This window comes from Ambystoma mexicanum, chromosome 3p, assembly GCF_040938575.1.
Source record: "Ambystoma mexicanum isolate Mex_15411 chromosome 3p, UKY_AmexF1_1, whole genome shotgun sequence".
Classification (NCBI taxonomy): Eukaryota; Metazoa; Chordata; class Amphibia; order Caudata; family Ambystomatidae; genus Ambystoma; species Ambystoma mexicanum.
In genome coordinates, this window is record NC_090925.1 from 464,571,324 (window position 1) to 464,593,507 (window position 22,184).

The 22,184-nt window shown below is 45.1% G+C and overlaps 1 protein-coding gene across 2 annotated transcripts in view; it reads right to left on the reverse strand.

Moving 5' to 3' along the window:
* Positions 1-3,155: 3,155 nt before the first annotated feature.
* Positions 3,156-22,184, reverse strand: part of PFDN4 (prefoldin subunit 4) — a 101,249-nt gene continuing 82,220 nt past the window's right edge. For both annotated transcript variants that reach the window (XM_069651130.1, XM_069651129.1), the window contains exon 4: positions 3,156-3,902. In XM_069651130.1, the coding sequence (XP_069507231.1) occupies positions 3,771-3,902 (132 nt within the window). In that variant the 3' untranslated portion in view covers positions 3,156-3,770. The remainder of the gene's footprint in view (positions 3,903-22,184) is intronic.

Here is a 22,184-nt window from a genome sequence, read left to right on the forward strand (position 1 = left end):
GAATCCGCCGTCATCAAACTGTGGCTTCGGTTTCGAAGAGAAACGTCACAGGCGGAAGCCAGGCAGGGAGAGAGCCGGGCGCCAATTCCCGGCACGGATCCGAGCGAGGCACATCTCGGCCGGCTGCCTCCCGCATACTGTGGGGCAGCCCCTCCCATGCCACAGCCACACCGCCCATGACTCCCACCGCACCCACACGCCAGGCAGTCTCCAACAAGGCTCCCCCACACCACCGGGGGCCCCGGTGAGAGCGGAGAAGCAACCCGCAGCGGCCACACTCGGCGGCAACCCGCGAGCAGAAAGCAGTCCGCGAATAGACCCAGAGGGGACAACTTCGTCCACAGGTAAAGGGAGGTGAGCTAGTTGTAGAGACGGGATTGCGGTTTTGTCAGTAGTAGTGTTTTTGCCATCTAGTGACTTCTCTTTGTTGGTCGATTCTAATCATTTGTTAAACCAACAGTATACAGGGTGGACTCACAAGCATTTTCAAGTTCAAGATTACAGTGTTTAATTTGTGCTCTTGTTTTTACATTTGGATTGTGTGTGGGTAGTTTGACTGGATTTTTAGGAAGGATGGGTACATCTTCTAGTCTTATAGTCAAAAATTTGGGGTCCATGGCTATAAGTTCGTATGGCTCAAGGCTCACTAAATTCAGATGTCCTCCCTTCACACTCGTCTAATTATGTTCAAAGCAAACAGTTTTCTCACCTTGCCTCACCCCACGAACACCACAAACAGTCTACCGCACTCCGCCACGCTACGCTGTGCAGTGTGGTTATGAAGCAGGAACTCCAGCTCCAAGCAAAGAAAATAGAGAAAAGACTCTGTTGCAGCAGCTCCTCTATGGATAAGCAGGACACCACAAACACTGCCTCACTCCTCCACATGTGCGGGAGAACAAGCAAAGTCCATAAAAAATAACTCCCTCACCACTGGTATCTTTCCTGAGGCCTTTAAAATAGCGAATGTTAAACCACTTCTAAAAAAGGCATCCCTTGTCCCCCTCGAGCCTAAGAACTATTGGCCAATTTCCAACACCCAATTCTTGGCAAAACTCATTGACCGGGCTGCGTACTTTCAGCTCAACCACTTTGTAGAATCCAACAACCTACTCGACCCTGCTCAATCAGGCTTCAGGCTGCGCCATGGAACAGAAGCCACTCTGATCTCAATCTGGGATGATCTCAAGGCCTCAGCGGACTCAGAGGGCTGTGCAGCACTGGTTCTACTTCATTAGCCACCTTTGACACCGTTAACCCTTCTATCCACCTTGACCAACTATACTCCCTTGGAACCAGAGGCCTGGCACTCAAATGGATTGCCTCATTCCTCAACAGGAAACAAATCACTTATCTCTCCCCTTTTCTCTGAACCGCGCACACCGTAAATACCGGAGTATCACAAGGTACCTGCCTCTCTGCTGTCCTCTTCAACCTCCATCTGACCACGCTACCAGTAATCATCCACACACAACCTCACCTGCAACATCTATGCTGACGATACCCAAATTATCCTGAGAATTCCAAAAACGAGCCTCTACCCATGACCCGACCTTGAATCCTGCCGCAGACATTGACCAGTGGATGACCAGAAACCGCTTCTGAACCCTGAAAAAACAGACCATGGTGAACGGCAACTCTGCCCTTCTCCCGCAACCACTCCCTTGGGCCCCCCTCCCTTTGCACCCCCCCCTACTTCCGCAATAGTCAAAAACCTTAGCTGCACTATGGACTTGGGCTTAACGCTCTCCCATCAGGTCAATAATGTATCAAAATCCTGTCACTAGCACCGCAAGCTCCTAAGGCACGTTTTTCTATATTTCCATACCTTGCCTACCCAATCAGACTTGCTGCTATTATGTCCACTGTTATGTCGAGACTGGACTATATCAACTCCTTATATCTGGGTACCCCTGGGTACTATTTGGGTACTCTGGCATACCAACTTAAACTCCAAAGAGCTCATAACGCTGCCGCCAGACTCCTAGCACTGGGACACAGGGATCACATCTCCCCCGCTCTCCGCACCCTTCACTTGTTACCTGTTGGGCGAAGGGACACTTTCAAAATTCTATGCATTACCCACCAAGCAGTGCACAAATCCGGCCCAGCTTACCTACAAGGGAAGATTATATCCTACCACCCATCACGCACCCCAAGGTCAAGCACTGCCCTCTTAATAGATATTGCAGCTTCCACTCATCCCTGGCTCCAACTCTGTGGAACTCGCTCCCTCCTCACATTCGACAAACCCAAGACTACATGGCCTTTTCCATAAACTATGACTAATGCCCGCCGAAACTCACTGCAATTATAGAATCATGAGTTAAATAAAAATGGGCTCTCCCACACATAATGCTGACCCTGAGAATCTCCGATAGTAAAAATCAAACTAGTTTGGTCCGACCTGTGAATATACCTCATGAGAACAACCACAAGCCAGCTCATCCTGATCCAGAAAGTAACCAGGACCAGTGAGCTCCAAAGAGTACACCATCCACTCCTGGCACTCATCTCTCCTACCGCCATGTTCACTTTCCACTTCACACCAACAAACAATAGAATGCAGCTATACCCTTTGAACAATTTTGGCCCAACTGCACACATACGAATAATTCTTCATCAACACCTCAGCAACCTGCTAGAACACAGCTATACCTGATGAGAAAAAATAACAAATTGGCCTAGCTGCACAAAACAACTTCCTACACAGGCCTAATGCCGCCAGAATGCACTCAGAGACCAGCCACCTGACTGCACACATTCGACTGATCTCTCACTATCACCACACCAAGTGTTAGGATGCTGCCATCATCACACAAATCACACTGGCTGCACACATATTGAGTGCACCCAAGCACTGAATTCTACCGTACTTCCTCAACTGACGTGGACTATGGTCCCCAAGGGCGTTCAACCTACAAGTGCTTTGAGATCATACCAATGATATATAGGGCATTATATAAATGTCAAATAACAATATTGTGATATTATGGCTTCACTATTTATGGAACTAGGACTATTCGATGATAAACTACTGTGGTATGACTCATTATACAGTAAGGTACTTTACCATCTATGCTTTGTCTACTTTTATGAAGTATGCGAACATTTACAAAAAACGTTAATATAGGAAATCACAAATAGAGCATGAATTAAAATACTTGTTTGCACATTTTATTTTACCTCAAGGACAAAATATAAAGAATTGTTTAATTTCACATCTGTTTCAATGCAAAATGAATAGTTGATGTCTAACAAATAAATAACAATATGCCTAAAACAGTACATAAGTAATGAGTTTTGATTTGGAATTACCAAATTTGCACAGTTTACAAAAAAATGAGCGAAAATTAATGCACTTAGAATTAAATCTGGCATTTATTTACAGGGAAAAACGAAATTCAAATATCTCAAGCTTCTCTGCAGTATTCAGTCCACGGCACCTCTGTTAAAATTGGTTCCAAAAGTGAAATGTATTGACAATAGTGAATTATCAATTTACAGAGACCAGGGAAGAATCACTGTCAAAAGCTTTTATCGGTATAAACTGGACCAGAATATAGCAGTATCTTTCACTTTAAATACTATACTTCCCGTGTGGTGCCAAACCAAATTAGAAGATCCAGATTGCCTTCTTGTTCTTAATATGTAGATTATTCTGCTCTTAATATGAAGATTAGGACATGGCTGTATTTAAGCATGCAGCTCAACTAGGAGGGTTCAACAAATTGTGAAGCAGCACATTCTTCATGACGAAAATAAGACATTTAACTCTCTTCTGCTTCTAGGTTTATGTTATTGCCAAACTTTGCATAGAGCTGCACTTTGAGGTCCGATAACAGCACATGGATGGATTCCACTCTGGATGCTAAAGCATCAATTTCTTCTTGTAAACTTTTCTATGATAGGAAAAAAAGAAAAAACATCGACAAATCAGTTTGTAAAAGAACAAGTTATCATTTATTAAGAAGTGTTCGTTCTGTTCTAATCAGTGTCTCCAAAATTGGAATACAAAGTGGAAAATAGGTGTGGCCTCTTTCACAGAACTTGATACAGAGGTGATGGGTATTTGACAACAAATGTGCTCTCTGAACACTGTTGACAAGGCGTTGTACCAGGTTTACCTTAAGCACCCTCTTGCCATTCTGTGTCTTGTACATTGGTATTAGAGTTTTAGAACTATAATGCTTTAAAAAGAAGCAATTTTGGCTTTTGTGTATACATGGGATAGGCATTTTCCAGGCACTGTCATAATGGTACGCCCTAGCCATTAGATGACAACGGTAAGGGAGTCAGCAATTGGGCATATTAGGGCAGTAGGAGGTAAAGGCCTGGACAAGCGCCAAAACTGTTGGTTTTGTCAATTCTTATTTAAATGGGAATTCAGTGCAAGGAACAGATGCAAGAGTACATTCTATTTATAAATAAAGTGACAAGGGAACACATGTTTAATATAATTTATTTACACAGGGAGCTGCTTTACAGTTGCCATTCAGTCATTAACTTTCAGAAGACTACTTAGAAAATACATTGGCATCAACTTAAACACAAATGTTCCAAGAGACACAAGGGTGTGTGTGTTTTGGGAGGGAATCGGGTGGGCATTGCCATAGGGCTGGGAGGATAGCTCAGGTGCAATGACAACGCATAGCAACACCGGTTTGAATCCCGGTCTTGCACTTAAAAAACTGGTCTCTGGCATTAAGCGTGTTATAAAAGAACCATTATATCATAGGAACAGGCAGGTCCTTCGTCAGTCAATGCTTGGGTAAAAAGTCAAACCGCACAGACTGAGTATCCCTTCGCCCATCCATTCTCTCGTTATCTTCAGTTACAATAGCTTTTAGCTTTTGGCATGGTTTATAGCGCTAACTACTAGGCAAAACTAATGAATAGCAAACTGTTCGCTTTAACAGTAGATTGCTTCTGGCCACGAAAGGGAACAGAAAGGCACATGGGTTTGGAACTGAGGGGAGTTGGGTGCTATTTAGCTCCTGCGTATAGTCTAGAAAAGCCTGGTTAGCGTGACAGCAACTTCTACCAGGAGCTACTTTTGGCTGCCCCGGCCAATTGATGACAAACACCTATGTGAATTTAACTCTGTGCGTTTGGGCCAAACTATGAATAACTCCAGGAAACATTTAAAGCATAATGGGTTATACATAATGGACAAAATTATATATTTCCATCGTAAGTGGAAGTTAGAATTTTGGAACGCCATCTACTAGCTCCTTGATCCACAATGGTAGCTCCTGGTCATTGGTTAATGTTGGATTGCAAAGGAGCTGCTTTGAGCTCCAGTTTATGCAATTTTAATTTCGAGCCCTAAGGCATACAGCTTTAACTTGTGTACAGCCCTTCAACATGGTATCTCAGACTCCAAACTTACAAAGACCCTTAAAATAAAGCAAAAGGGATCACACTCAACATTAGTTTGACAGCAAGTGGGTCGTCTATGCTTGGGCTGCTTTAATTCTTAGTTTCTATAATAAGTGTATTACTACAGATCAACACTATTCATCAATGTGATAACTGATGTGAATGACTAACTTCTGATGTAGCATAAACGCATGACTATCTGTGATGATTGCCTTGCAAGGAAAGGAACAAAAAGAACATGCCGTTTCATACTGCTCAGCGTCCTGAAAAATTAATCGGCAAACCATACGGTTTTTGATTGTATGGAGTCATGGGAAAAGCACTGCCCAAATGTTACTCTCAGACCATAACATGGCAATAGATGGCAAATAATGATAGCTCCTCGGAATAGTATGACAGTACCTGGCAAGTGCCTATCTAATGAATATACAAGAAACAAAACTATTGGCTTTGCCAGTTGTTAAGGGGAATTCTCATTTATAGCTAATTTCCCTCACCTAGTGAGTCCCCCAGCAGCTTTGCTGGACTTCTGGAGCTTATTTCTTTCACTTGGTAAGAGTGTGAGCTTTTCCCCCACTCTTACCCATGTTTTGCCATGCGTCTTTTACCTGTTTTTGCGATTGTGGGCTCTGGAGTACACCACTTCAGGAGCCCCCTTCTTTTGTGTTACACAGCACCTTCAGTGCAGTGACACAGGATTGTCATTTTAGACTTCCCACCGACTCCATTTCTGGGGCTGGCTACAGTCCCCCAGAAAATGGTAAAGTTGCCATTACCTTTACTTAGTCAAATTACCACAGATCCAGTACACCCCATCTTCCATGGAGTACTGGAAAGGGTTACTTCGTATCCCTTTGTATCTGTACCTCCTAGAGCCTTGTTTCGCTCTTTTAACATCTAGACTTGTCGGGTGGCAGTGGTATCTACCCTAACTTTTCTACCGCGATTATATTAGATAAACGTGGTATTGTTTTAGGCTATTATATTAGCCTCGAACTTAAGCCCACTTGACCAAATACTTTTTCTTTTGGCTCCGGTCGGGTTTATTCGCCATTTCTTTTTGGTAAAGTCCTTCTTGTATCTTACTTTGCGCGGCAAACCAGGTTTGCCTCCTTTGTTCACCGTCTTTTGGCGGGCTTCTGTTCAGAAGCCCTCCTCCAGGCACCTGTGTGTCTAGGTGGGCTGAATGTGAGGGAGGGGTGTAGTCACCCCCTGCACAGGGTACCCTAGGAAACCCAAGTCGCACTTTGCCATGATTGGCTGAGGTGGTTGTCCGGGCTGGACAACCCCTCTGCTGCGTGATTGACAGCCAGGCTGTGTGATGGGGTTTTTCGCATAAAAGGCAGGTCTCTTGGGCTAGATGTCAGAGTCGCCACTGGAACTACAAGGAGGCGCAGAAGAAGCCGACTGCTGCAACTACCCCGTCCTGGTGAAGCCCTGCTGCAGTCCTCTGGTTGTCGAAGGGTAGATAGCGCAGAAGATCCAGTCCGGAGTCTTCTTCCCTTGAGCTTGGTGGGGATAACCAGCTCATCTTCCACAGCCAGAGGATCCTCTTCGTGGTCGAAATCGCAGCACACTGCTGTAGTGGTCCGGATAGCCATCTGAAGAGCCTCTCCTGTTTTTAAGAAGCGCACCTTTTATTCATCGTCGCTGCTGCCGGCTTCACCCCTATGTGGTGCAGGCCCCTCCAGTCGTCGTCGTCCACATCGAAGCTCCAGGAACCGGGGGTCTGCAGGAAACCAACAGGAACTGCAAGGGCACCAGCTTCTCCATTGAATAAGGTACTGTGTTTTGCTTGAGGAATTAGGGTGAATCCCTTTTCTTCATCTCCAAGGCTTGCCCTCGTCTTCTCTCCTTATAACTTTTGTTTCCGAACATTGACAATATCAAAGTACTCTTGGCTATGTTGAATCGTGAACTGTTCGACTGTGTGATCCTCGACAACAGGCACCCGGTGTCACTTGGCCCTGGCTCCGGCCATTTGACTCTTGAATTCTTGTATATGAGTGTTCTTCGATTCTGTCTGCCTAACTATAATATTGCCTACGATTTTTGCCTCCAATTCCCTCTGGGTACCTCAGGTGCTAAGTGTGTTTTTGCCCCGGTAGCATTTCTTGTCACGGATACGCGTTTATTTAGTAGACCGAACTGTCAAAAAGTGATTGCAATCGTCTTCTCGGTAACGCGTCTTGTTTCATAACACCGGTCCATTCAAACACAGGGTACTTACCTTGAGTTATACTGAACAAAGTGAATTGGTTTGTTGTAGTATATTTTACATGTGGTTTTGAATTTTATAGAAGTGTTGTGTTTATAACAAATGGTTTAAAAATAAATGTACTAATATTTTTCTGCCTGAAACCTTGAGTCAGTGTTGCTTGAGTCGCAGTAATTGTGGTCCAATTTGTGTAATCTCTGCTACTGCTCATATACTCTTGAGATAAGCCCGGCTGCTCTGCTACTGCTACCACTTTAACATAGTAGTACAGGCTTGTACCAAAGGTAAAACTTGTATTGCCACTTGTAGTCTTAATTGTGTGTAGTGGTCCATAAGGGCACTGCACAAGAATCTGCCTAACACCAGTCTTGTTAAAATTAATTCAGAAGTAACAAGACATTGACCGAGTATAAATCAGCTGCCTGTAGATACATGTTGCTTGTTTATAGATGCAAATATGCCAATACCTTGCAGAAGTATGCTTATAAATAACAGGCTTAACCTTCAAATCATAGATCTAGCTCAAACAGATCCTGGGGCATGGGTGTTTTAGTTTGTGAGGGGGGCAACTAGTGGGTGAGAATGATCACAGGGCCTAGCATGGCTATGGGTGTCAATGGATAGATACAAGTACAAGCAATACCCTCAGCATGTGTGTCCCCGTTCACATCCCATCTTTCTCCAAGCTTCATTTCCCATGTCAATAATTGCAGCTTACAGGCAGAGCTTTAAGTGCCACATAATCGACAAAAGTTGTGATTCCAGAACTCTCAAGTGGTCATGCATGAGAAGACCATCCAGTCCAGTTTTACCCCCTTTGGGACCTGCAACGTCTATTTTCTTTTTTATCTTTACCATTCGAAGCAAGACTGGATGGCCTTCTCATAAATGGTCAAGGATGTTTGAGAGCTCTGTGACTCTATCCTCCCTGTCGCATCAGGAGATTCAAACATTTGTGCTCGGACTGCAATGTTATCAGTGAAGTCAAACTGTTAGGACAGTTTTTCTGAAATCCAACTAAGGGCTTAGTAAAACCATTCAACTGAGACAGTACAAGACTCCACTCTTAGTATAAGGCTATACCACAGAGTATGTGGTCGCGTAGACAGAGCAGCCAGGCTCATCTTTGGAGAGGGATGTAAAATCAGTACAAATAATTTGTAATACACATTTGGTCCAAGGAAACGCTGAAACACTATGCATTGTAAAAATGAATGGTTTACTTAAATACAAGTAGGCCCAGATACATCTTCGTGGAAATCAGTACCATCACAGATCATATAAACACATTATAGAAAGCACAACACTATGCTTGCAGGTACACAGACCAAAGCATATAACCTTATTTGGAACACCCAACAGTAGTTCTAGGGAAGTCAAAACCAATAGTTACTTTTGGATTACTTGAAGTAATACAGGGCAGTAGACCTCAGCAGTTGTACCGTGACGCTCAGCAAAAGAAAATAAAAAATAAATATAAAGAATCAAAAAAAAAATCAAAAAAAAAAAAAAATCACACATAGTAAACCAAGTGGGCTATATACTTTTCTGAACACTCATTCTAGTAATGGTAAAAATCTATAGCTCTGATTCGGGATAACCCAGTTAGGGGAGGTGGAACTTGGGGTGTAATATACAATTACACTTACTTTTCAGCTCAGTGGAACAAAGACTAAGATCAGTAAGAACGGCTCAAGGCAGACCAAGGTTAGCTACACATAATTCAAGAATGGCACACAGCTATTCTAGGAAGGTAAAACTTAATGCTGCAATATTTTATTACAGTTTGCTTTTTAGATCAGTTCAACACAGATTAAGGCAAGCAGTAACTAACTTGCTTTAGCATGGCACACAACGAACACAAGGCAAGTAAAAGCTATACATGTTTCAAAAGGAGCGATCAGCAACTTAGAGGTAAGTATAACCTATGGCAGACTTATTCTGGACAGGCTAACAGCAAGTCAGGGGAAGCAGGACCCAATTGGGGACATTCATACATTTATATCCTAACAGGAATAGTACAGTGGGACCAACAGCATCACTTTTAGGAAGAGGGGGATCCATTCACAGGTGAGTAAATTAACCTTCTATCTGCTTTGTTAGAATGGTGAGACAGTTTAAGGGAAAGTAAACTTATTCACAATGGCACACAGCTAGGTAATACCTATATATACACCTTTCAGAATGGAAGCAACTTTTCAACACTTGTTTTACTTCAAGGCAGACCCCTTTAAATATCCAGCCCTTCCCAATTATATGACAGGACTTCTCTCAGAGGCAGAAGAGGGACCCTAGTGGTCTAGGAGCCAGATGTAGGCAGGGTGAGATAAGGCTCAGTTGCAGGCAAAGTCAGAGTTCCAGAGGAAGACTGTTCAAACAAGCGAGTATTCTACTTCCAAAGTTAGTTGAGGGTCCAGGGACTTCAGAGAAGACACCTTAGGAGGATTCCAGAAGGGTACTGGGTGAACTGGACGAGAAGACTCACAATCACAGAAAACAAAGCTACACATGAGTCACAAGAGACCCAAGACAAAACAGTACATCAGCACAGAAGAAGAGTTTGCAGCAGGACGGCTTCAGGATTTACAGCCTAAAACCCAGGCACTGAATTCCTTATTGTGAAGACAGAAGACAGGTCCCTGGATGGGCTTTTGTTTTTAAGCAAGGATTGACGCGTAGGGCTCCAGGCAAGAGTTTCTTTGAGACTGGGTGCGCAATTCCAGCACTCTGGTGAGAGGACATTTTGGACTCGATTCATCTCTAAAGGTCCAGCAGGATGCCCACAAAGTTTCAGCAAGATTTGGAATTCAGAAGACCGCACAATGGCTCGAGATCCCAGGATATTGCAGCCCCCCGCAAGGTTGAGCATGATGTGTGATGGCTCAAAACGCAGGTGTTAAGTCTAGTGGGTCCCACCAGGCTCTGGGTTGGCGGGTCATCGTTTCTGGAGTCCCCAGGTCGATTGGAAGGAAGGGTAACATCAGGCTCCGGTTACACAGCAGGCTCCGGTTACACAGCAGGCTCCGGTTACACAGCAGGCTCTGGTTACACAGCAGGGTCTCCTCTGGTTACACAGCAGGGTCTCCACTCTTAGTATAAGGCTATACCACAGAGTATGTGGTCGCGTAGACAGAGCAGCCAGGCTCATCTTTGGAGAGGGATGATAAATCGCTGATAATCGTCTCACTGCGTTTTCTTCAACATCCTCTTTGGTTTACGTTCCAGTGGTCGACTATCTCTTCAGCTTCCAGGATCAGACTTTTATGCAGGAACCCAGCCAATCAAACAGCCATGCAACATTCAAACTTGGAGGAGGGAGGGAGGGAGGGAAGAGGGTGGCAGTCCTTTCAGGACAGCCAGCCTCCCAGTTTGAACTGTAGTTTCACAGTCAAGCTGGAAGACAAAGAGCTGCAGAGATTTGCACTCCTCCCTCGCTTCCTGCCTTCAAAGGGTGGGGAATCCACAGCATTCCAGCCGATTGACACAAAGGATTTTCACATCCGGGAAGTCAAGGAAAGGAACAAGAAAGGACAAGGAACACTGAAATGGCATAACAAGAAGACGGGCCATTTTGTAAAATGAGCACCCATGGGTGCCTTTACCGAGGCTGTGGAAATAAATGTAGCTGCCCAAAAGTTATAGGAAAGGATTTAATCAGGAATACGCAATGGAGAGTCGGCAAAATTACACCCACAAAAAGAGTAAAAGAAAGGGGAGTGGGGAAAAAGGTTTCCACTCACTCCGGAATAAAGAAAAAAGTTTCCACAAGTCCATGAAAAAGTGCTGGGGGTCTCACAGGGTGATTTAGCATAGAAATTCAAATCTAACCTAACGGCCACTCAAAAAGCATTCACAGAGACCGGTACGGTAGGCTTAAACAAACCAGGAATGGAGCGCACAACACTCAGTAAATGCATTACACAATGAAATAATCAAGGACATCTAAAGATGCCACTTTGCAAGTGTTCCAGTAAGCACATTAACAAACCCTGGTTACAAATGAATAATTCTCTTTCGAAAATTAATACCTTGCTTTTTATACCAAAGGGTTTGGACCAATAATTACCAAAGATAATCATGTAACAAAGGACATTCGCAAATAAAAAAAAGTTGACATTTCATTGGATACAGCCGATTTGAGATACAAATCGATGGACACTTAATAAATGTTTGGATGTAAAGAATACATTTTCTCACTAAAATGTAATGGTGTGCAATGGGCACATGAGGTTTAAAGCTGCTCATAAGCAATCACAAATCAGAAGATGTTCTTGTACCTGGAAGACGTGTCGGAATTAGCACATTTTATGCCTTATATCCTCATCACATTGGAACACATGACTTTATAGCTCTCATACTGCCCTGACCCATGTGAGGAGTGTGCATTATCACAGTCAGATAATCGAGGTTTGTTTTTAACAGGACTTCAGTATAAAGAACAGGTATAAATGAAGGGGTTGAAGGCACACTTGGTTAAGACATTTATATTGCACAGTTAGCACATTTTACAGTGGAATTAAGCAATTAACTCTAGGCAGACACCTTAGAAATAATACTGCCAAGGCCCAAATTTGATTTCACCACCAAAGATAGCTCAGAGATCCCCAGCGGATGTTTTGGGCGGGGCAGGTACTGGGTGGAAATGGCCATATGAATTACTATGTCCATCGGCAGTCAATGGTTGGCTAAATAACCAACAATCTGTGTTTCCCTCCTCACATGCCATATTCCATCTAGCTGTACCCCAATGCAATAGTTTTGGCCGATAGGCAGTGCTCAACCGCCAAATAATAGCTAACTAAAAATGTGGTTGCCAACAAGAAGCACCACTGCGTTGTCTTAGGGATTGGCAGTGAATTATAGCCTACATTTATACATAGAAATTACTTTTCTGTTTTTAATCAAGTAACATTTGCTGCTGAGGAGAGGACTATGGTGTTGAGTCGGAAAACGGTTTAATAGGCTCAGTCGCATACAAGAGTAGGCTACTAACTTACTCTCTCCTGATGCATGGACTAAGATCGACTTTGAAGAAGTTTCGGGAAGAAAACGGTCCTGCTCCCTATATTTTGGTTCATGCTCCCTATATTTTGAATGACAAAACTGTAGTTTGATTTCGGAACTCTGTTCCTCAATTGTAAAATGAAGAAATTGCTGCCCATATAGCTATTCCACTTGGTCCAAAGTGAGTTGCCACGCCTTTAATGCTGCCAGCAGAAACACTAGTTGTATCATTTCCATTTTTAAAACAGCCCCGCCAGACCATCACAGAGACTTAAAATAAAGCAGCAGCCACACGAATGGGCTATGCTTGCCGTAAGGGAAACTGTGCCTTCGTGCCCTATCACATGAACACTGTGCAACACGGGATCCAATTCCTGCAGCATGGTGGCCCAGCAAAGAGAGAAGGGGGAAGGGCCTAACCAACATTTTGAAATATTCAGCAAATCTGAACCCTCTCGGGCAGGGAAGATAACTAAATTGGCTAGGGTCTTAAAACCAATCATGAGAAAGGGACAAAGTTAAAAGAAGCAGAAGAGGTTGCGAGTTGTTCAGGTGAGATCAGAGGCGGTGGAGGCAGCAGTCCACGACAACACCAAAAGGAAGGATGGTGGAGTAGATTGTGGAGGTAATCTTTAGAGTAAGTGAGGTATTAGTTATGGAATACAAGTGGAACTGGGAGTGTGTGTGAAAGAGTGGCAAGAGTTTAGGAGAGGAAGTGTAGGGAGCGAGTATGAAGTGATTGTGTGAGTGACAGGAGGGCGTTAAAATAGGAGATAAGATGGAGTAGGAGTGGTAGCGTGGTGTGGTGTCGGAAATAGTAATGTGGAGGAGGTAGCCGTATGAGGGAGAAAGTAGTGAAATGAAATGGGTGCAGGGGAAGTTTAAAGGAGAGCAATAGACATTGGAGGGACAGAGGAAGAAAACATAGGGAATAGAAAGAGTGGAAGTGGGTGGTGTTGGAGGAGGAGAGTACTGAGAGGAAAACATCAGGAAGTAAGAGAGAGAGGATTACATGGGTGTGATAGAAAGAAGACGGGAAGGGGTCTGAGAGGATGGGCCTAGTGCTGGGGTGTACCATTCCTAGAAGGGCATCCCTTTTGATTCTTGGGGATGTCACCATTAGTGGATCTGTCCTTTTCAAAGCAAGTTTGGCTACTACGGAGCTGCTTGCTTGTGAAAGAGACGATCCTACGTGCATCAAAATCATCTAATTGCTTCTGTAATGATGATAGGGTGGAGGAATTGCTGACCTTGTCCACGTACGAGGGGGACATTTTCTAGCACAAAAGGGAGGTCTGACAAATTCAATGATATATGGGACTGTTCCTGGATGTATATTGCTGATGTGCTTACCGGATTTTTTTTTTTTTTTTTAAATATGTCCATCAATGTGATTTTGGCTGAACTGCTGGTATTAGATTATATGCATGATATATGACGTGTTTTTTTTTCTTTTTCTTTTCTCTTGGTGTCATGAATATGCTACTTACTATGATTGCTCTACTGTTCAGGTTATGTTTTTATTGTATAACTTTTGCTTTACCTCTGTTTATTATTGGTACTAAAATACAAAATTAAATATCAAGAAGACTGAATTAGGAGGAGTGTCTGTAAGGCACAACGCAATGCCCCTTTTAGATAACGAACTACTGGATAGTGAAGGGACAGTCTCAGAAGTTCCTGAGGGAGACTAGACAGATAAAGTGTTTTGCCTTTAGGCATTCACTTCTAGTACCAGTAAGAACTTTGACAGTAGGGTAGATCTAAGGTATACAGTAACCTGGGGAGTAGGGATGACTGGGAGTATTGGTGCATGCTAGATGTGAAAACAGGAGACCGCCATAGGGCCCTGAAAATCGAATAAAAAAACTAAAAAAACTATTGACCTGTCTCTGAGACAATCTTGAGCCGTGTGTGACCTTGGTCTCATAACGCATCACTGTCTTTCCCCCAACCCAATTTGTTCTACACAGTCAATTTAATGTTTTCGGTTAGTAGGTTCATTCTCTCAACCGTACAATTACATCTAGGTTGACAATAATTGAAAATACATTTAAAAAACACAAGTTCACAATAGTTCTTCATTAACGGAGCCATACATCAGAACCTGTTACCAATACATAATGACACACTTTTATAACAAATACACTTTCCAATAATTCAGTGACACAGTGGTAAAGTTGATAATTTGACTTCCTGTCATTCATGTCCCATCTCTCTTGATCGTACACGTCTGTCTCCTGGGCCGGCAACATTCCTTTCACTACTCCTTTGCAAAATTGGGTACCCCAATGCTCTGTTCTCGGACCTCCTCCTTTCTTTCTCTCTATGCAATGCCTCTAGCCTCTATTAGTTCCTCCTTCAGTTTTTTCCACCCCTCGAATGCCAATTCCCATTTTTTCTCCTTTACGGAGTCCCTATATTCTTCTCTACCTGCCTTTTTACTTACTCCCTCTAGTCCTGGATGTCTGCTAATTTTGTCGATTTTAACCTTGCCAAAACCTTTATTCTCCTTGTCCCTGATCTGTCGGTCCCCACCTTCTACTATACACCCCCACATTGTTGCCTCTTGCAATCCCTACTCGTAATCTAGGTACAATTATTGACTTTCTTTCACCTCTCATATTTCTGTTCCCCTTTTCCGTCACTTCCACTTGTACAATATTGATAAGGCTCGGCCCTTTCTCTCATGGTTACGCTTCTTAAATTCATAATGATTACTGCTCTAAACTTCAGTCTCGCTGTTTAGCCACTGTCTCTTTTTCCCTCCATCTACAATACCTCCATTTGTCGCCTCTTTAAACGATGCGCTTGGAAGTCTGTTCCTGCACGGATCACTAGTTACTGTCTGACTTTTGAGTCTTGCTTAGTTTTCTGCTTTCTCTACTGTTTTCAAGTGCATTTATTGGGGGTCTCATCAACATCTCTCGTTTGCTTGGTCCCCTCGTCACACTCTAGGATCCATATTACAGTTTCTGTTGACTGTCCCTCATCCCCCCGTGTCCAGTCGTTTCTGCTCTCACCCTCTCCTGGCTTCCAAACATCGGAACTTGCTTTCATTAGCCATTAGGTCTCGCTGCTCCTTTTATCCTCTTTTGTTCCAATCTAAAAAGATCATAAGCCGTCTCGGTCTTCATCTTGATTTATCATGAAGATTTGATCATTCCTTCTATTTGATAGCATTTCTTTGTGTTCAGTGCTTTGGTGAAATCGCCATTGAAGACAAATACCTACATTACGAATAGGTGCACGCACCATTCAGTGCTATATGGTCAATCGTCCAATAAGGTTTACCTAATGGAGACTAGGGTCCATCAGATATAGGAAGAGGGAAATGTGACACGGTCAGTGTCATTAACGTTCAGTCGTTATTAAAGCAAGGCCAACTTTGCATAGTAAGGCATTCTGTCCTAATGTTCATACCTCAACTTGACTCAAGTTCACACTATGAGAGGGCAGCATTTAAGAGGAAAATACAGAATCTCTGTCACCTGGTGATGGCACAAAGTTTCTACCCTTTTGTGACAAATTGACTTCTGCCCTGCAGGTGTACAAGGATTAGTAGAGGCTAAAACGCCCACTCAGCATTCACACTTCTACAAACCAAGAGCCAACACAACCAGTTAAGAGATATACCTCCTTGGCCATTTGTGGCAACATGGGCCGAGGACAGGCTATACTCTCAAGAGGGGTGTGAATATGGTTCAGTAGCAACTCAAACAGCGAAGTATAACAGTACAAAATAAAGACGTGTCCAATCAAGGTTCTATGAAAATATATAATGTAATCAAATACACCATGTACAATAATACCCATGAAACACTGTAAAAACTCACATCTGAAGAAAGAACACTGAATATGCAAAGATAAAATAGATGCAGCACTTTGGGTAATGAGGCAGGGGGAGAAAAGGCAATAAAAGACTGCAATGTACAAAAGGTATTTTCTTGATGTTGCAAAAGGGATTACAATGACCTATTCAGTCTCTAGGGGCCAAAGATGGAGCAGGAGGGCATAGATTAGCCAATACAACCTCTTGCAAAGGTCTTGGTGGTTGGACAGTGTCTAACCAGGCTTCTCGGCGATCACAGGTTCTCTTCAGTTTGAAGATGCAGCAGTCACGGCAGTCCAGCAGCAAGCTGGCACTGAGCCGGGGGTCGAACAGAAGGGATATGCGATCTCAATCGTTTAGTTAAGCTGTGCAGATTGGGTAGTTACCAGGGTAGTTACCAGGTTCTCTAATCGACATGGTACCGGGCTATGCAGGCAGGTTGATTCAATGCAGGGCTCCGAGGTTGCGGTTCAGGAGAAGTTCAGGAGAGTTGATCGACTTACAGGGGCAGCGATGAACAGGCTGGATCTTCAGTCGTGGACTTGAGCAATGCAAGGCAGCACTGCTTTCTATGTTTGCGCAGAGGCAAGGATGTGATTCATCGGGCATGATGTGGAGGCACACAGAGTCAACAGGCAACAGCGGTACGAGAAATAATGAACGCCAAAAGGCATAGTTGAAGGGACCTGAAAGCTAGCTCGGTGTCTAACTTGCTCAAATCATGGCTTGCAGCATGGCAGGGGTGTCACTAGGGAGGGGTAGGGGGGCTAGAGGGGCTATAGCCCCGGATCCTTTGCTTGTAGCCCCGGATGAAAATCACAGGGCTACAAGCAAAGGCTAGCCACATAAATTTCCATGGGAAATGGAAATTACTGACGGCGGAACAAGTAGATGCAGGCCAGGAGGCAGCAGCAATGTTCGTGATTAGATAGAATAAAAAACGCACCATGACACGAACATCGCTGCCTCCTGGGTTGCTACTCGTACTGCTGCTGACTGTCCGTGGCTACACAGTCTGCACTTGCGCATAGGCAGCCGAGCCACCGCCCAGGGGCAAACGCACGTGCCCTGGGTCTCTCCCTTGCATGTGCACTTGCGCAGTAGGCAGCAGCAGGTGTTAGAGACGCCCCGTGCCTGCAGAAACTGGTGCTCTCTAGGAGGAACTCGAGCTGCCAGGACGCCACCACCTGCTTGTGTGACCCCCCCCCCCCCAACCCCTCCCTCTGGGAAGAATTTACTGGCTGTTGGCCCGGGCCCCCATGCCATGTGCACCTAAGATAGGTAATTATATGCCTATGTTTGAAATTGGAACTGAACAGACATTATTTTAGAGAGTTAGTCTAAAATAATGTTGGTCCGCTTTGACTTTCACGGACTGACCCCGTCCATCCGAATAAACACAGTGCTTCGTTTCATTCATGAAAATATCAAGGTGCTCCTTTTGACACCGTAAAGGGGCTCTGGGTGATCACATGATGTAACTGTTTTAAGTTCTTTCAACCCTGCATTAGACTATACAGACGTGGTCCACCTCTGCCATCGCTTTATGCCATTGGGAAACATGAGCCTCTTTAAGAGGCACAGGGCACTCATCACCACTTCGCACCACTATTCCCCAAGAATCCACATCAGGAAGAGGTGAGAAGTCCACCCCAGACAATCAATAGTCCCATTATTCACTGCTCTGCGGTGAGGCACAGATTCCCAGTAATGTGAACCATGTCCCACTCGCCCCCACACTAACGTTTTAACACAAAATATGCATGTGCAGAAATGGGAGGTAGGCTGGAAACAGGGTGGGATTGATGCAGATATTTGACAGGAGAACAAAGCCCCTGCATAAGAGGCTGCGGCACAAGAGGTGATCAACCCCCAAAAGCCACAGGCAGCCCAGGTGGTTACCTAAGAACAGGGTGTGGGTGGGCGTTTGGTGCTACAGCACAGTCCTGTCGGTGCACTCATGTAAACTATCACTGCAGCCATCCGGGACCCGCTATGTTTTGGCATTTTGCATGTGTGATTTTTGCTTCCCTTCTTTGCTCTCCACTGCTCTCCACTGCCCCTTTCCTCTTCGGCTTTTTGAAGGAGCTATAGGCGAGTTAAAGCAACAGAAAGCAGCTGTAGCTAGCAACCATAACAGTTAAACACACCACGATGGAGCGCTATGAGCCTGGTCTGTAAAAACAATGTCCTTTCCAAACCCAGCTCTTCAGCTTCCTCGTTAGTCATGAATGGAGGCATTTCATTTTACAAAAGTCCCCCCCCCCGTTTAATAAGATTAATGTTCGGGTGCTTTAAACATACAATAACTGTGCAGCGACTGCTACACATTCCCACATCACACCATTCATTCAGAGCCATTGATAATGGGAGAACACAATAAGGGTTAACACCTCTTTAAAACGTCATCATAGGTCCGCTGAACCCTGTGCAGCTGTCAAATGTGTTGAGCGAGCACCCTCGCGGTAACGCTAAATTGGAAGACCTTGCACAGAGTTTGCTAATAACACTGCAAAACAAGATCAGTTCTAATGGTGCAATCAAAGTGGCCCTCGAAGATTCATCACATGCGAGTTGTCAAATATCTGCATCAATCCCACCCTTTTTCCAGCCTACCTCCCTTTGCTGCACTTCCTGGCTATCACTGAAACCTGGCTGCACCAAGCAGCAGGCCCAGCTCTATCCCTCGCCATCCCAGAAGGTTATTCAATACTAAGGAAAGTCCGGGACATAGGTAAAGGAGGAGGAGTAGCCTTCATCGCCAAACATCCCTTGGCCTTAGATTAACCCCACCGCCCAGCTTCCGGTCTGCAGAACTTCTGTCAGCCAAGCTCCAACTCTCTGCTACACACACTGTACTATTACACCTCCTCTACAGACCCCCCCAGTCCCCATCACCACATTTGAGGAAGAGATATCTGACCTCTTGACCGCCAACACCAAAACAGGATCTCAAATTATCCTACTTGGCGACCTCAACCTCGGTGACCCAAACAATGCCAATGCGCTCTCCCTGGAAAGCACCATCTCCCAACTAGGGTTCAAGCTCAGAATCACAGACCCTACCCACAACAAAGATAGGACCCTGGACTGGCTAGCGGATCTCAACTGCTCTACGGCCATCACAAAAAACTAGCAAACTGCATGGTCTGACCACCACGCCATTTCCTTCTCCATCCAAAGGAAATCACAACCTAACACTCCAACCCCCATCATCCCTCAAAACCTCACCAGAAATAACCGCAACATTACCTTACAAAACCTCCGCCCACTTATAGACAATATCCTTACCCCTACAAACTACGTTAACCTAGATGCGGAGAAACTTGCTGACCTCTACAACAAAACGTTAGAATCAGCAGTAGACACCATCGCTCCACTCAAACTCACCAAAGCCAAACCGGCAGCCCACATGAACAAATGGTTCACACCAGAGCTAAAAATCCTCCAAAACTCCAAACGAGCCGCAGAAGCCACCTGGAGAAAGACGCCCAACCTATCCAACAAAACACAACTCTCGATAGCAGCCACCACCTACAAAACTGCCATCCTCAAGGCCAAAAAAGAAACATATGACAACAGAATTGAGAGCGCCAAATCCAAAACAAAAGAGCTTTTCAATATCCTTAGGGAACTCGAATCCCCCCTACACTAGCAGAAACCTGCGTGAAAGATGCAGACTGGTGTGAGAGGATTCAAAAAGCCCTAGCAGACAAAATCACCATGTTACAATCCAAAATCGAACAGAAAAAGCTTAGACTATCCAAAAAAAAAAAAAAAAAAATCCACCGTCCACCACTCCCAAAACACCCACTTGCCCCCCCTTCTCCTTCTCACCAGTATCCACTAAAGAAGTAGAAAGCATCTTTAAGGGCCTCAAACCCTCCAGATGCCAAGGGGACTCATGCCCAGCTCCCATCATCCAGGAAGGTGCCAACATTCTGGCCCCCTTCATAACCGCCCTTATCAACGCATCCTTCAAATCAAACTCCGTGCCTAGCTGTAACGCTCACCTGAATCCCTCGGAGGCGCAGGTCCGGGCTGGGAGATTTCAGTGTCTTCTAAGGCCACGCGCAGGCCTCTGGTAACACCCTGGATGGGCCCTCTCCTCACCGTAATTTTGACCTGGAGGGTGAGGTGTCTGCAAGTAGGAGAACAAGGGTTAATGTATGTCTGATTGGCCAATCTGACTTTCCCCTTTCTGGACTCCCCACGTTATTCGTAGGCTGAATGTGCTCACCTTAGATAGGTGAAAGCGGAGCTCTCCATCCTGCGTCTGTGCAGGGGCGCTAATGCCAGTTGCTTCACTGGTTAATAGCCCAGCCTCTTGATTGCAGAGGATGAAGTCGGGGAGCAAGGCCGTCGTTAGCCGCACGAACGGTAATTGCTTGAATATGGAGTTTTATTTATATGTCCACTTAAATGTCTCTTGCCTTTGCAGGTCCGGTATGCAGATAAGGTAAGTGAGAAGAATGCCGGCGCTCGTGAAGGCACGTAAGCAAAAGAATGTTATTCGAAGTTAAATGCACTTCTTAATGTCTCTTTTCCCTTTTTCAGGTAGCCGTAGCAGCCGGCGTTGGAGATGGACGCCGAGGTACGTGCCGGAGTATGGGCAAGCAGATTACAGCTAGAAGGCACGTGAGTAGTGATGGCGTACAGTGCCCCTAATGATGTCCTTGTTTTTGCAGGTGCGGTTAAACAGCGCTTGGCGGAGATCGAGGCGTACGTGGCACAGGTAAGCAAAATTATCACAGAGGTTCACTAACCAATGTTCTTTGTTTCCGCAGGGTTGCCGGAGTATGAAGAGTGCGGTACGCGGCCTCGGAATGCACCGATGGACGAGGCAAGTGCACCGCTGGATTTGCCTTGTCCTAACCTGGTGTCCTTGTTCTCTTTCAGATGCTGCTGAAGACTGAAGACTGGTTTTCCGGGAGGTAAGACTGAAGATTTCTTGTTCACAGATGCAGAAGCTGAAGATTCTCTGGAGCCGACACGGTGAGCGTCCTGCTGCTAGTGCAGAATAACGCGAAGCACGTTGCACCGATCGGGTGTGGTTTAAATAGGCCACTGGAGTGCTTAGGTGTCTCCTTCCACAGCCTCGCCCAGGCAAGAAAGAAGTTCCAGCTTCCAGAACAGTTCCAGTATCCAGTCCCAGGGAGTGGTGCTGGCCACACCCAGAAGGTAAAGTAGTTCCAGCCAGGAATGGATGAGGATATCATCCTACAGGTAAGTGAGCAGCATGGTCTGCAGCAGGTAGGTCCACCCAAGCACCATTCCTCTCAATATGAGCCCGGCGCTTCCTGTGCCGGGACTGGGTTCCCTTATGAGCCTGGCGCCACTGGCGCCAGGACAAGGTCCAAAAGGCCCCTGTGGGGACCGACTGGTGCCTGGAATGGAAGTTGTGACCCTGCTTCCAAGGATGTTGGGCTGGATCTGACTCTTTGGAGGCAGCGGTCATGACAGCACCCCCCCTCAAGGCCCCTCCCAAGCTTGTCTTTTCCGGAGGCTTTGGCTTGTTGGGAAAAGTCCGATGAAACTTCCCGACTAGACGAGGTGCATGGACATATTCTGAAGGCTCCCAAGATCTCTCCTGGGGGCCAAATCCCTTCCCAATCAATCAGGTAGTACAGTTTCGATTTGGAAATTTTGGAATCCAAGATGTTTCGAATTTCAAATTCGAGTTCTCCATCAACCTGGATTGGCTCTGGAGGTTTAGTCAAACGGGTTCCGGGTTGCATAGGTTTTAGG